General features: G+C 41.2%; 1 protein-coding gene across 4 annotated transcripts in view; it reads right to left on the bottom strand.

Moving 5' to 3' along the window:
• The window catches only part of si:ch211-119c20.2 (caskin-2), a 66,741-nt gene that overhangs the window by 32,126 nt on the left and 21,116 nt on the right, over positions 1-13,499 (bottom strand). For all 4 annotated transcript variants that reach the window (XM_037755228.1, XM_037755230.1, XM_037755232.1 and 1 more), the window contains exons 3-4: positions 5,279-5,330; positions 1,717-1,814 (exon numbers count right to left, since the gene is read on the bottom strand). In XM_037755228.1, the coding sequence (XP_037611156.1) occupies positions 1,717-1,814; positions 5,279-5,330 (150 nt within the window). The remainder of the gene's footprint in view (positions 1-1,716; positions 1,815-5,278; positions 5,331-13,499) is intronic.

Raw genomic sequence — 13,499 nt, 5'->3', positions numbered from 1 at the left:
TTCATAAATATAGGCGTAACTCAACCCGTTCCGCAAAACATGATTAGTTGATGCCTTTATAGAGTGATCCAGGGATGACATATTTTTGTAGGCCAACCAGGAAGTTAGCATTTCCCTGGTTCCCTCGACAAAAAAAAACAATGGGATTTTTCCTTTGGGTTTTAGATTATTGCCGAAAATAAGCTCTGTGACGATCCTGAATTATAACGTTCACGAGAAGTGAGGTCACTCTGCCCTTGACCTTTGACCTCCAAAATATAATCAGTTCATCTTGGAGTCCAAGAGGATGTTTGTGCCAAATTTGAAGGAATTCCCTCCGGGGGTTCCTGAGATTGCGGTCACGAGAACGTGACGGACGTACGTACGTAAGGACAGACGGACGGACAAACCAAAACCAGCTCCGGTTGCAATTGTGCCTTGGTTTGAGAACAAGACTGACTGCTTAACCCAGTCGCTGTTTTGGAAAGAGGAGGTGGTGGTGGTCAGGGGCCGGGAGAACGCAGCTTGGTGGAAGTGATTCAGCAACAGCTGAGACAGCATATGTCAATATGTTATTTAAATGTGTACATTAACAAAATAATAATAAGTTTAACTGACTAGTATTTCTGGTGCCGACTTGCAAGGTTAGCAACGTTTAATCGACTAGTCAACTGAACATCCTTAAGTGCCTCTTCTCTTTTTCCCCAAAGGTTAATGTTTGATTTCATTAAAGTGTAATCATTTCTACTGGCATTAGTGGTGGTGATCTTTATTTCAAGGTGGGCGGCCTGCCCCCCATTGTTATTTGTTTTTGTTCCAAATTATTTTACTTGACTATTTAACTTGATCTTCTCTATTCATCAAACTTCAGTTCCTCAGTCTATGCAACAGCCAACATAAAATTGTTTTATTATTATAGGTAACGTTAGATTTAGATGCATATTGGTGGGATCATAGCCGCTTCGAAAATAATAATAGCTTGACCTTTTTTTAAGTTTTGTATATTTTAAAGAATTTATTCTTTGGCATCACAGATATGCAAATTAGCAGAGGATGAGTCTCGGCTCGTGTCATTACAGGGCGATGAGCAATGATGGACTGGGATACGACATGGTCCTTTTTCCCTGCATTGACATGCACCAATGCTTCAGAAAAGCAGCAATTTTACAACATTACAACACGCTACCCAGATTTGCTGCATCCTGACTGGCGTACCTTGTCCAGAGTGTGCTATGAGCGCCGAATGGCGTGACGCTACGTGATGCTGCGGTGCCTGTTCCACTTAGCATGCATGAGACTCTGGATTCCAAAAACTGACAAGCTGGCAGGAAGCGCCAGGAGGTAAATTCAACCTTCAAAACGGTCCTTCAGAAACCTATCGCTGACCTCAGAGGCGTCACACGCGGTTATGAGCGCTACGCACCCCCTCTGGTCTCGGCAGCCGAGCTGCCACTCCTGCGCGGATTCTGCTCCATTTGTTCCGCTTGGAGTCTGAAGATATTTGCTGTGCCGCTGCTGTCGCCGCGTGGCAGACTAACTTCAAAGTGAATCATGTTTATTCATATGGGTCAAACTCATTTTCAGCTGAGAGTGTCAGAAAGCTGTTGAGGAAGTTTCAGGCTCGATTTAACCCCGACTAACTTCTCAAACGTGAACTTTTTTTTTCATAGGTCGTAGGTTTTTTGTCTGGTGACATCTGTTCAGCTGATAAAAGCTGTTTTGCTGCTATCGTGTTACCGTTGATGTCCTTGATATCCACCGTGGCCTGGGCCTCCAGCAGCAGGGACAACAGCTCCGTGGTGCCTGTGAGAGCAGCATGGTGCAGCGCTGAGAAGCTTTGGGGTGGGGAGGTCAAAGGAGGGCAAGAGGGGGGGAGAGACAAGGAGATGAGAGGGCTTATAAATCATACTGATGACTTTACAACAGGTGAGTCCTTTTCAAAACCCCAGACTGAGATAATGTGTGTGTTCTTGTTCGTGATCCCATTTCAAACCTCAGATAAGAATTTATGAGTGTTTTACGAGTGTGTTTCCCCATTCACCCATCAACACTTCAGACTGAGAAGACAAGTGTGTGCGTGTGTGTGTGCGTGTGCGTGTGTGCGTTCATTTATGTGTGTAATTCCACATTAAACCTGCAGATTGAGATCTTCAGTGTTTGTGAATGTGAGTTGATCAGAGCTTCAGAGATGAAAGATGTGTGCGTTTGTCTCTGGGCGTGTGTCAGGTCGGCGTGTATTCCACAGAAGGTGAGATTAAAGGCATCAATTCTTGGCGACGACTTTTGCTTCCGCTCGGGGCAACGTAGAACAACAGCGAGCGTTCCATGGGAGGCGACAAACACGCGAGCAGAGGCTGAGCTGCAGCAGCAGCAGTACACACTCAGCCACATGTGGGGATGAAATAACTACAGTGCGGAGAGGGCTTTCAGGTGATCTCACACAGCCTCAGGCAGTCAGACTGGAAGCATTAAGCTCTTGGGCACCAGTGGCAATAAACAGCCGGGATACATTTGGAGAGAGAATTTACTGTAGCCTTTCTCAACAGATGTCGATAGACAATGTTGGGAAAGGCACACTGTGAAGTTTTCATGGAAAACAAATGCAGTTTATTCGCATTTAGTTTTTTTTAGCAAAACACACCAAGGCCTAACACACCTTCACCTATGTATCACGACTTTTTTTTCATGATTTTGAAATTGATTTTGTTAATGCCATAATCTATATATTTGCTTCATTTGAGTCTCTGAGGAGGTAGAAGGAAGTTACCGTTTTTATTGTTGTAGTCTTGAGTACCGTGACGTCATATTTGTTCCGTATCCGTCAACCAAAACAAACCGCAGCGAGCCAAAACGAGAATGTAGACAACGGCAGAGGGTCTGCGTGGATCCGACCTGCACCCTCACGTGTTAAATCCGAAGTGGTAAACACTACACATCCAGTAAAGTATGAAAACACTTTGGGTTGTCGTGTACTATGACACTCTACACGAGGTAAAACGATTGATTTTCGCACACGACACTCATTTATCGCTCCCGATCCGAGTCGACACCCTACGACAGCCGTGTCGGGCTATAATCGGGCTGATATTGTGTAGTCTGAACTGGGCATTAAACCACGAATTGTTGTTTTTTACATTTGTGTGTATGAATTAAACAAGAAACAGCATGGCAATTAGTGAACTTTAGAGGTGTTTTGAACTTTGGACAGAGCCAGTCTAGCTTTTTTTCCCCCTTATTCCCAGTCTTTGTGCTAAGCTAGGCTAACCACATCTGTATAGGCTGTGTATTTAATAAGTTAACGCACTTTGTCATACTCTGCGAGGCTTGACAAGCTAGACTTTATGACGTCTAGACGTCAGACTGCAGTGATATGAAATCTGAGGGATCTCCAGACTGTGAAGTGGCTTATCTTATCAGTGTCATTGTTTAGGCCTTCATAGCCCTCAGCCGCACGCACACACGTTTGTTCATCCACCCACCTACTCTTCTACCAGACCATACCTTGTCCATATCCTGAGTCACTTACAGCCACTTTCTACAGAATCTCTTTCTGGGGTGGTGTTGACTCAGTGACAAGCGACTGTTTACAGACCTCCCCCTCCCCTTTTCATCCCCTCTGCACTGATCTCATATATCACAGGTAACCCCTCCTCTGTACTACTCTCACACACACTCCCTCATGGATGGACATGTTTCATTTCAACATCTCTATTGTGTATCACCTCCCACACACTAAATTGACCCTGCATGTAGACACACGTAGCAGGCCTCAGTCAACACACACATTGAGCGTAGGCCAACACGTAAACACACACAGCGGCTTGCAGAAGAGGGCAAAGACGAAACAAATTGAATAAAGTGTGTTTCTTTGAAACAAAAAGCAACATATCTCAATCTAGGGAGGGCACAATTTGAAAATAGCCAAGAAATATTTGAGGAGTGAGTAAGAATAGGGATGAAAAAAAAGGGAAATATTGGCATACTGCCGCCACAAACCAATGGGTGATGTCAAGCTGACTACTTCCACTTCTTATATGCAGTCTATGGTACGGCGCCAGAAACAGGTTGTGATAAAAAAGGTGTTAAGAGGTGTCATAAATCGGGAGAAACACGGGGAAATTGAGTCCCTGGGAGGAAACCGGGAGAGGACAGTGAAACACGTGTGTCTCCTGGGAAAATCGGGAGGGTATGCAAGTGTGGGTAGAGCAGTGGATTCTTCTGTTCAGCCACAAACTAGAGACCTAGAGCATCCAGAGCATGGATGGCTTTCCTAGGTAGATTAACAATAACGGGTTTTTTTTGAGCAGTGTTCAGAACAGAAGTGCTCACCATCCAATCGCAGAAAAATGCAATTCTTGCAGAAATCTCCAAATGTCAAAAAAATGTTGATACCAAATCACAGCATGGCTTTTTCTATGGTGTTCCTCAAGGTCTTGGTGTCTTAATGTGGTGTTTTGGTTCGATTATGGATCATTTTTATCAATTCTCGAGTGGTCAAGAATGGTTCAATTTAGCACCATTTGTGTAACAAATGGTATCAAGCCAAAAATTGCTGTAACAGCTTATGAGATATAATAGAGCATGGGGATGACCATCATATACTTATATTATGTTCTATGCTCTTTCACAATTTATTTAAATTAATTGATTAATTAATTGATTAATTATTAATGACTAGAATAATTTGATACACAGTGCTGCATCTCAAATTAATCTTCAGGTTCCCAGCTTTCAGATGATGTACACCACTTCTATGTGACATCTACTGTTGACTTTTTATCTACCCCTGAGCATCCCCTGTACCCCACCGCTACCCATTTAAAAAAAAGAGGGCGGAATGGTAAGGGGTTAAATTGCGTGAAATTGCCTTTTCTGTGTATCATTTTTAAATACTTTTACATTTGGGCCATCAAAAATGCACTGTGGCCACCAAATTTAGGGGCTTTTAAGGCCAGGTGCTTAAAAATATTAGGGTCTATCCCTGCGCTAGCTTTGGTCCCTCTCAGCACGGAAGTGGGATGACAAATCGAATAAGGTGGCGTCACCCTTGTTGACGTGGATAATTAGGTAGATATGTCGGAACATGCGTGGGATGTGGTTAATTATGAGTCACACGGTGGTGAGGACTGAAGACAACCAGGAGGCGGCCACAGGTAGGGCTTCTTTTTTTTTTTATAAATATGCATGTCAATCAAGACATAGTGACTCCTTCATTGCATTCTTAAGGCTCAACTTCACGCTTATGTCACAGGCTGACACACGCACACACACACACAGATAAGCGCGTACACACACTTACCCGTCTGAGTCTTGGTAGTTGATGTTGAGTCTCTTGGTGGAGCCCAGCAACTCTGGAACAAGACAGAGATGGAGGGAGGGAATGGGAAAAGACCATTAGTATTTGGTGAGATATCTGTCTTTTCGTCACAGCTCTCCAGCAATCCCTCTAACCCTGCCGGACCCGTGTGTATTTTCACAGTGTTTTTTTTTTGTTTCCTGTACGTCTCCCCGTCATCACTCCTTCCCTCAAACAACCTGACAGCCCCGACAGGACGGGGAGCTTTCCTCACCTCCTCCTCCTCCTGCTGCAGCCTCACCCTTCCCCTCTTCTCAGCGTGTCTGACACCCTTGTGGCTGCCAAATGATTCATAAACAAATGATTCTGCCTCGCAGAAACGTACATGTTCCACCTCGGTTACACTGCTATCTAATCACAGCTCTTTGGAATTGAGAGCGACAGCCGCAAAAACACAAGCGTGCCAGGATAAAATATTCTTTTTCCACCACAGCAGCACTCAAAAATAGCACGAGTCAGTTAGCAAGACTGAACAAGTTTTTTTTTTTTTTTTTTTTAACTCACCTTGGAACAGACAGACTGCTACTTGTCCCATGTCTTACTCATTAATTCTGTACTCCAAGAGGCAACATACTCTATCACATAGTCACTTTCAATTAGTCCTGCTTCCACATGTGTTGCCACAATATGGAGATTCAAAAAACTGTTCACAACATCTGGAATTGAATACCAATTGCTTAAACTGGTTGACAAACTGTCTTCTTCTACATGCATAATCCTCTTTTTTTTTTCCATCATCTGACTCCAATCAAATCTGGCCATCATCCCAATGCTCATCTCAACCCATAAAGTCTCATTTGAAATGATATCAAACTAGACTTCAAATATCATCCATCCATCCGCAGCCCCCTAATGAGAGCTGGAACTCTCCTCACACAGCTAAATATCCTTGGACGTCCTACGGCGGAGATCTACTGTAAAGGCCCTACTGTCCACCAAAGACCCACACAGGAACCAGACTGCCAAGGCCTCTGAATACAGAGCCATTCATCGCGCTCAGTCTCCCTCACTGTTTTCTCCCACTTAGGTGTGGAGAATCACACAAGTGTGAGTGTGTGTGTATGGGACAGAGAGAGACAGGAAGAGAAAGAAAAGTAGAGTTAGTGAGAGGCTGAGGTTTCAAACATAACTGGTAGCTGTCTTTGATGCCACCAGTAGAGCGCTGAGACGGCTGGTCAGTTAATCGATGAGTTGATTGATCATTCATCTACCTTTTTAATGGAAGGATTCATTGTTTAAGACATTAAAGCGCTTTTACACTACATGTTATGTACAACATTCACACACACATTCATACACTGATGGCATCTGGGGTTCTGTATTAGGATCATGTGATTAAAGGACGACCTGTTCTACCCACTGAGCCACTCTCTCCACTTCAATTTATCAAGAGTTTTTTTTTCACCGTGGAGGCATGAGAGAACTCTAATGACTTGCTCCAAACTGCATGTGATTATCATAAAGTGGGCATGTCTGTAAAGGGGAGACTCGTGGGTACCCATAGAACCCATTTTCATTCACATATCTTGAGGTCAGAGGTCAAGTACCCCCTTTGAAAATGGCCATGCCAGTTTTTCGCCAAAATTTAGTGCAAGTTTGGAGCATTATTTAACCTCCTTCACGGCAAGCTAGTATGACATGGTTGGTACCAATAGGTTTCTTAGGTTTTCTAGTCACATATGATGCCAGTATCTTCACTCTAGCTTTAAAACTGACAACCTAAAAAGAAACTTAAGTTGCGTTAATGCGTTAAAGAAATTAGTGGCGTTAAAAGGAATTTGCGTTAACGCGTTATCACGTTAACTTTGACAGCCCTAATTAGAGTCAAAGGTTTTTACTGAGGGGATTTTGGATACATATATATATGTATGATTCATATAATTTGCTTCACAGCCCGGCCCTATTCCTGAGGGCTTGGTTTGTGCCAAATTTGAAGAAATTCCCTCCAGGTGTTCCTGAGTCAACGCATTCACGAGAATGGGATGGACGGACAGACAGAAACATAATCCTCTGGCCACAGCTGTTGCTAAGGCATAAAAACAAAGTTTTCTTCAGAAAAAAAGAGTTCCGGTAACACAGGGTAAGTTATTAATATGACGGATTGTTGAACAGCTTCTGAACACCCCTTCCTCCACACCTTTCTGACATTGGAATTGGGGGGGTTGGGTTGGGTGGGGGCTATGTCCGACAATTTCTGTAACTTTCCGAAACCGTCAATCCAACAAGCTTATAGCAATTGGCCAAAAACAAACAGTCAGACAAAAGTCTTTTTTTCACAGAGGACATTTTTGACATGTCACAGTAGGAAAACCATGTGTGAATACTAAAATGAACGGTAGCTAAATATAATTTATCTGCTTTTTACTTTCAGGGTCCTGGTATTTTGCATGCTGGCTTACTGTCAGTTTAGTCTTTGTTTGACTAACCTGGGGTTTGCTTATTGGTCCATCTGACTTCTTTTTGTTGCTGCTACCCAGATCTCAGATATTCAGTTGGTAGAGCAGTGGTATTTATTATCCAGCGGTATGACGGTCAAAACTATGAATGCGAGACCTAATTTGTAATAATCGCAATAATCCTTTAAGAAAAATATGAATAAAACTTGTGGGAAAAGAAAAATGGATTACATCATCAAAAGGGGATGCTTAACAGCAGCAGCTGTAGCAACAACAAAAAACAACTTATGGAGCTATAAAGCTGTGAAAAAAACTATCAGAATAAATGTTCCATATAAAACTAAATGAATAAGAGAATATGAAGCAATTTGTGAATTCATAGCATATAAATGGGTTCCCACTGGAGCATTGATTAAATATTCAATTCTTTCTTTTTGGTTTATTGATGTTATTTTTCAGCTCAGAAAAGTCATAAAAAGGGAAACATTTTCTGATTTCCAGTGCAGTCGGGGTTTTGTTGTGCATAAAAAGCATCGATAAAAGCACAAAGAAAGTTATAATGAATATTGTGCTGCATCCATTGATATTCCTGACTATCCCCAAATATACAGGCTTTCTACGATATTCAGATACTTAATACAGAATGTCTCAGATTCTACTGAAGCTTAGTGGATTAAGGGGGCATTTTCACTTCCATGGTTAGGAGATAATTTTACACTGGAGGGGTTTTGGAGTTTGTCATGCACTGGAAAATGTTGAGATTTTGGGCTATATTTCTTCCCTAACGTGTCTTCTTTCAGACTAGTGGAAAAAAAAACATCCAAAATACACATTTAGGTGTTTATTTTACTACTTTGTCTATTTGCGTCTGTAGATTTCTCCTAAATTCATCAAAAGTTAGTATTACATAATGCCTCATTTGCATATTTAAACATACAATTTTCTGAGAACTTTTAATTAAAAAAAATAATTCTCTTAACGTAAGTAATCAACTGGGGACGTTTCATGGTTGTATCTATTCATTTTTTTACCCTAGTCCCTTGTAGTGTCTTGCAAAATTGGAATTTTACAATACATATCTTTAAAGGCCATTATTTCAAAATTAGGCTTTTCTCAGACTCTGAGCCAGAAATCTCCACTTCAGCAGCACTTACTGTACATCCACCAAACTTTCCAGTTTCATTCCCATCTATATTGTGAAGGTTTTTACAGAGGGATTTGTTCATATATCATTCATAGCCTGATTGTCACAACATTTTATTGCTAAAAACATAGCAAAAATTGTTTTTTTTATGGCTGTTGACAGTATTTTCAGATTTATGGAGTAATAAAAAGAGATATCCATAAACCCCTCTGTAAAAACCTTTGACTAATATTTCAACAAAGTGAAACAAGAATATTGAACATGGCTTTATCTGAAAGTTATGCACATTAGCACATATTTGATAAGATATGCCTCATTTGCATATTTAAACATACATTTTCAGTAAAACAGAATTTTTGTAAAACAAAAATTAGGGCTGTCAATATTAATAATATATTAATCAATATATTTAATTGCGATTAATCACAAATTAATTGCACATTTTCATCTGTTCAAAATGTACCTTAAAGGGAGATTTGTCAAGTATTTAATACTCTTATCAACATGGGAGTGGACAAATATGTTGCTTTATGTAAATGTATGTGTATATTTATTATTGGAAATCAATAAACAACACAAAACAATGACAAATATTGTCCAGAAACCCTCACAGGTACTGCATTTAGCATAAACAATATGCTCAAATCATAACATGGCAAACTGCAGCCCAACAGGCAACAACAGCTGTCAGTGTGTCAGTGTGCTGACTTGACTATGACTTGCCCCAAACTGCCTGTGATTATCATAAAGTGGGCATGTTTGTAAAGGGGAGACTCGTGGGTACCCATAGAACCCATTTTCATTCACATATCTTGAGGTCAGAGGTGAAGGGACCCCTTTGAAAATGGCCATCACAGTTTTTCCTTGCAAACTTTAAGTGTACGTTTATTTAACCTCCTTGGTGACAAGCTAGTATGACATGGTTGGTACCAATGGATTCTTTAGGTTTTTTCTAGTTTCATATGATATCAGTATCTTCACTCTAGCATTAAACTGAGCCCGCTACAATATAAAAATCGCAATGCATTAAAGAAAAAAGTGGCGTTAAAATGAATTTGCTTTAACGCCTTATTATCATGTTAACTTTGACAACCCTAGTGTCAACTAAATGAAACAAGAATTTTGACCCTGGCTTTATTCGGAAATACATGCAAATTGGCACATAATTGATAAGATAACTCCTTTTTTGCATATTTAAACATACATTTCAGAAAACTTGCTTACTTACTTACTTGATGTAAGTAATCATGGTGGTATCTATTGGTTACATTTTTTTTACCCAATTCACCTGGGGTGTCTCCAACTTAATGTTGCACAAACAGGGTCCAGGCATTGCTTTATATATTTGATGTGATCATTTTACAGCAGTCCAGTGAAGTTTACATGCTGTAGCTGCTGAAGACTCACATGCATAAAAACAAGAGGCCTGAAGGCACAAAAAGGCGCATTGATAATGAGACAGATAGAGGGGTTGGGCGTTGGGCTGCTTGCCAAAACGGGGGTCTAAACTGTCCCGGCGGTATGGAAAGAACAGGGCCTTTCAGGAGTTCTAGTTACAACATGAGCCGGCATTCCTCGCATAGCACACCCACCATGCTATCCTACTCACTTGCTGTCTCTCTGACTCTGTGTGTCTATAAGACTGCCTTTTTCTCCCTTCTGCTTTCCATCCCCTCCCTCCCTCCCTCCCTCCCTCCCTCCTCCCCTCTTCGCACAAAAGTAGTAGGGGGCTCCTTCTGACAACGGGATCAATTAAAGTACCAGTGTGTTGACTCTTCAACTGCACCCCCACCCCTCACACACAGAGGACTTGGTGCAAACAGATGTGTAGTAAATCTCAAGCGTTGTTTTCTTGCAGAGACGGGGAAATTACAGACTTCTGCTCCCCGCTGAAACCCAGACATCCACAGAAAACACAAATTACTGAATGCAAAGAGCTGAAGAGTTGTCAGCGTGGAAGCCCTCTAATGTCTTCTATGGTTACATCAAACACAAAGCAAAGAAAACCACGTGACGCTGTGTTTTGATAACCTCATCAGATGCATAAAGCTCTGAACTACTGTTGCCAACGCTCCCTCTGAAACCCTTTTTCAGAGCAGCTGAAGCGTCCTGGACAGAAGAAAAAGAACCTGGCGCTTTGATGTAAAGAACGTAGTTCACTGAGGAGCGAAGGAACGCTCCAAAAGAGGAGGGGAAGAGAGAGAGAGAGAGGAAGAGGAGGAGGAGGAAAGATGAACCTCCATTCAGGTGAGATGAAGGGGAATGTTTTGTCAGGTGTGTGAACAAGGAAACATGCGAGGACTTTTTAAAAACACTCACAGAGAAGTGTGCTCAAATAGCTCTGAACCTCTTCGGAGTGAGAACATACAGAAGGACGAAAAGGCTGGAAAATGTAAATAAAAAAATAAAGAGACAACAAAAAAAGCTGGCGCGCTCGTGTTTGTCTCTTTCAACGACTGCAGCTGGCAGAGGCGTCTGTTGCTTTGGTTTGCACGGCTGCAAAACTCATTTTAAAATGTCTTTGATCACGGTCCACGCAAATACAGAACTGGATGGAAAATGCATAAAAATAAAACAAATCACATTGCATTAGTCTGTTAAGGCACGCTGCATCATTTTACATGTTGGTAAGAGATCACTAGGAAATGCAAGGATTTCTATTAACTCTGGGTTCAGACTACACAACATCAGACCAATAATGGCCCCGACAAAAGTGGGTCGTCTGGAACAAAAATGAGCACAACAATGGCTCATTTTATCCTGTTTATGTTACAGAGGAACACAACTGACACATCCATCTGGGATGCCTAACGACCTCATGTCAGACTGTTTGGCCTTCTTTTGTCTAGTTGTACAACAAATGGTTCCTGCAGGTTTACTTTAATTCATGAAACCATGATTATATATGTAAATTAGGGCCATCAAAGTTAACGCAAATTCGTTTTAACGCCACCAATTTCTTTAACGCAACTTGCAATTTTTAGGTTGTAGCGGGCTCAGTTTTAAAGATAGAGTAAAGATACTGGCATTATATAAAATAGGGATGTTAATAATTAATCGTTTAACCGTTAACCGACAGAGAATTTTACTGGGAAAGTGGCTGCATGTGTACACGCAGCACCTTGGCTGCTACAGTTACGCTCCTGAACGAATGAACTGGGGATTAATGTGTCTGTTGTGCTCATACACTGCAGCTGGCGCACCGCTACATGAGACGCACTAATCTTTTCGGTTAACGGCTAATAATTGCTTAATGATGGTCGGTTATTGGTTAAAATGTTTTTTTCAAAATTAGCATCCCTAATATGAAACTAAACCTGAGGAATTCATTGGTACCAACCATACTAGTTTGTCTAAAAGGAGGTTAAATAACACTCCAAACTTGCGCTACATTTTGGCGAGGAACAACTGGCATGGCTATAGCAGGCTCAGTTTTTGAGCTAGAGTGAAGGTATAAACTAAAAAACCTAAGGAATGAAGCATGTCGGGAAGAATGAGAAATAACGCTACGAAGTTACGCAAACTTTTGGCACAGAAAAACTATTCAAAGGGGTCCCTTGACCTCTGACCTCAAGATATGTGAATAAAAAATGGGTTTTATGGGTACCCACGAGTCTCCCCTTTACAGACATGCCAACTTTATGATAATCCCATGAAGTTTGGGGCAAGTCATAGTCAAGTCAGCACACTGACACACTGACAGCTGTTGTTGCCTGTCGGGCTGCAGTTTGCCATGTTATGATTTGGGCATATTCTTTATGCTAAATGCAGTACCTGTGAGGGTTTGTCATTGTTTTGTGTTGTTAATTGAATTCCAGTAATAAATATATACATACATTTGCATAAAGCAGCATATTTGCCCACTCCCATGTTGATAAAAGAATTAAGAATTTGACAAATCTGCCTTTAAGGTACATTTTGAACATATAAAAAATGTACGATTATTTTGCGAATAATCACAATTAACTATATACAATCATGCGCTTAATTTCAATTAAATATTTTAAATCGATTGACAGCCCTAATGTAATAATTTAATTGTTGGTGTTGTCAGGTGGAACAGCAAAGTTGATCCGTGGCACCTCCATTCCAATCACTGAATGACGTATGCCCCACCAGTCGTGAAAGACGGCAAGCTTTAAATCGATCAGGCTTCAACATGTAGTCTACCATTTCTCTCAGCCAAGTCACAGCAAGAATTTTTTGACTCTATGATAACAAGAAAACGTATACTTTATTGTCCCCGAGGGGAAACGTTGCTTGGGAAATAGAGCCGCACACAGCTGCAATCAACTTAAAACAATATGGAGGCAAACTATTGCCTGTTAGCACATATAGCAGACACGGAGCAACATTAACATTAATTTAGAGAAAAATATCTGTCTTTTTTAGCTGTGAAATGATCCACTGTGTTCACCAGCTAGTTGCTATAACTGCGTCTGCTGAGCAGGTAGTCAGCAGTAGGGGTGTAAGAAAACATTGAATATCGCAATATTATGCTTTGTGACACTCAGTTTTTAATTACCAGTTTAGATGCAAAGGTTAACTCTGTCAATAGTTTATTTCATTTGCAAAGAGATGCGGCTTCACTTTTCAGACCCGGAGGTTGCTGCCTGGACTGAAT

This window comes from Sebastes umbrosus, chromosome 20 (genome assembly GCF_015220745.1).
Source record: "Sebastes umbrosus isolate fSebUmb1 chromosome 20, fSebUmb1.pri, whole genome shotgun sequence".
NCBI lineage: Eukaryota > Metazoa > Chordata > Actinopteri > Perciformes > Sebastidae > Sebastes > Sebastes umbrosus.
This window is presented reverse-complemented; position numbering and strand designations above follow the sequence as displayed.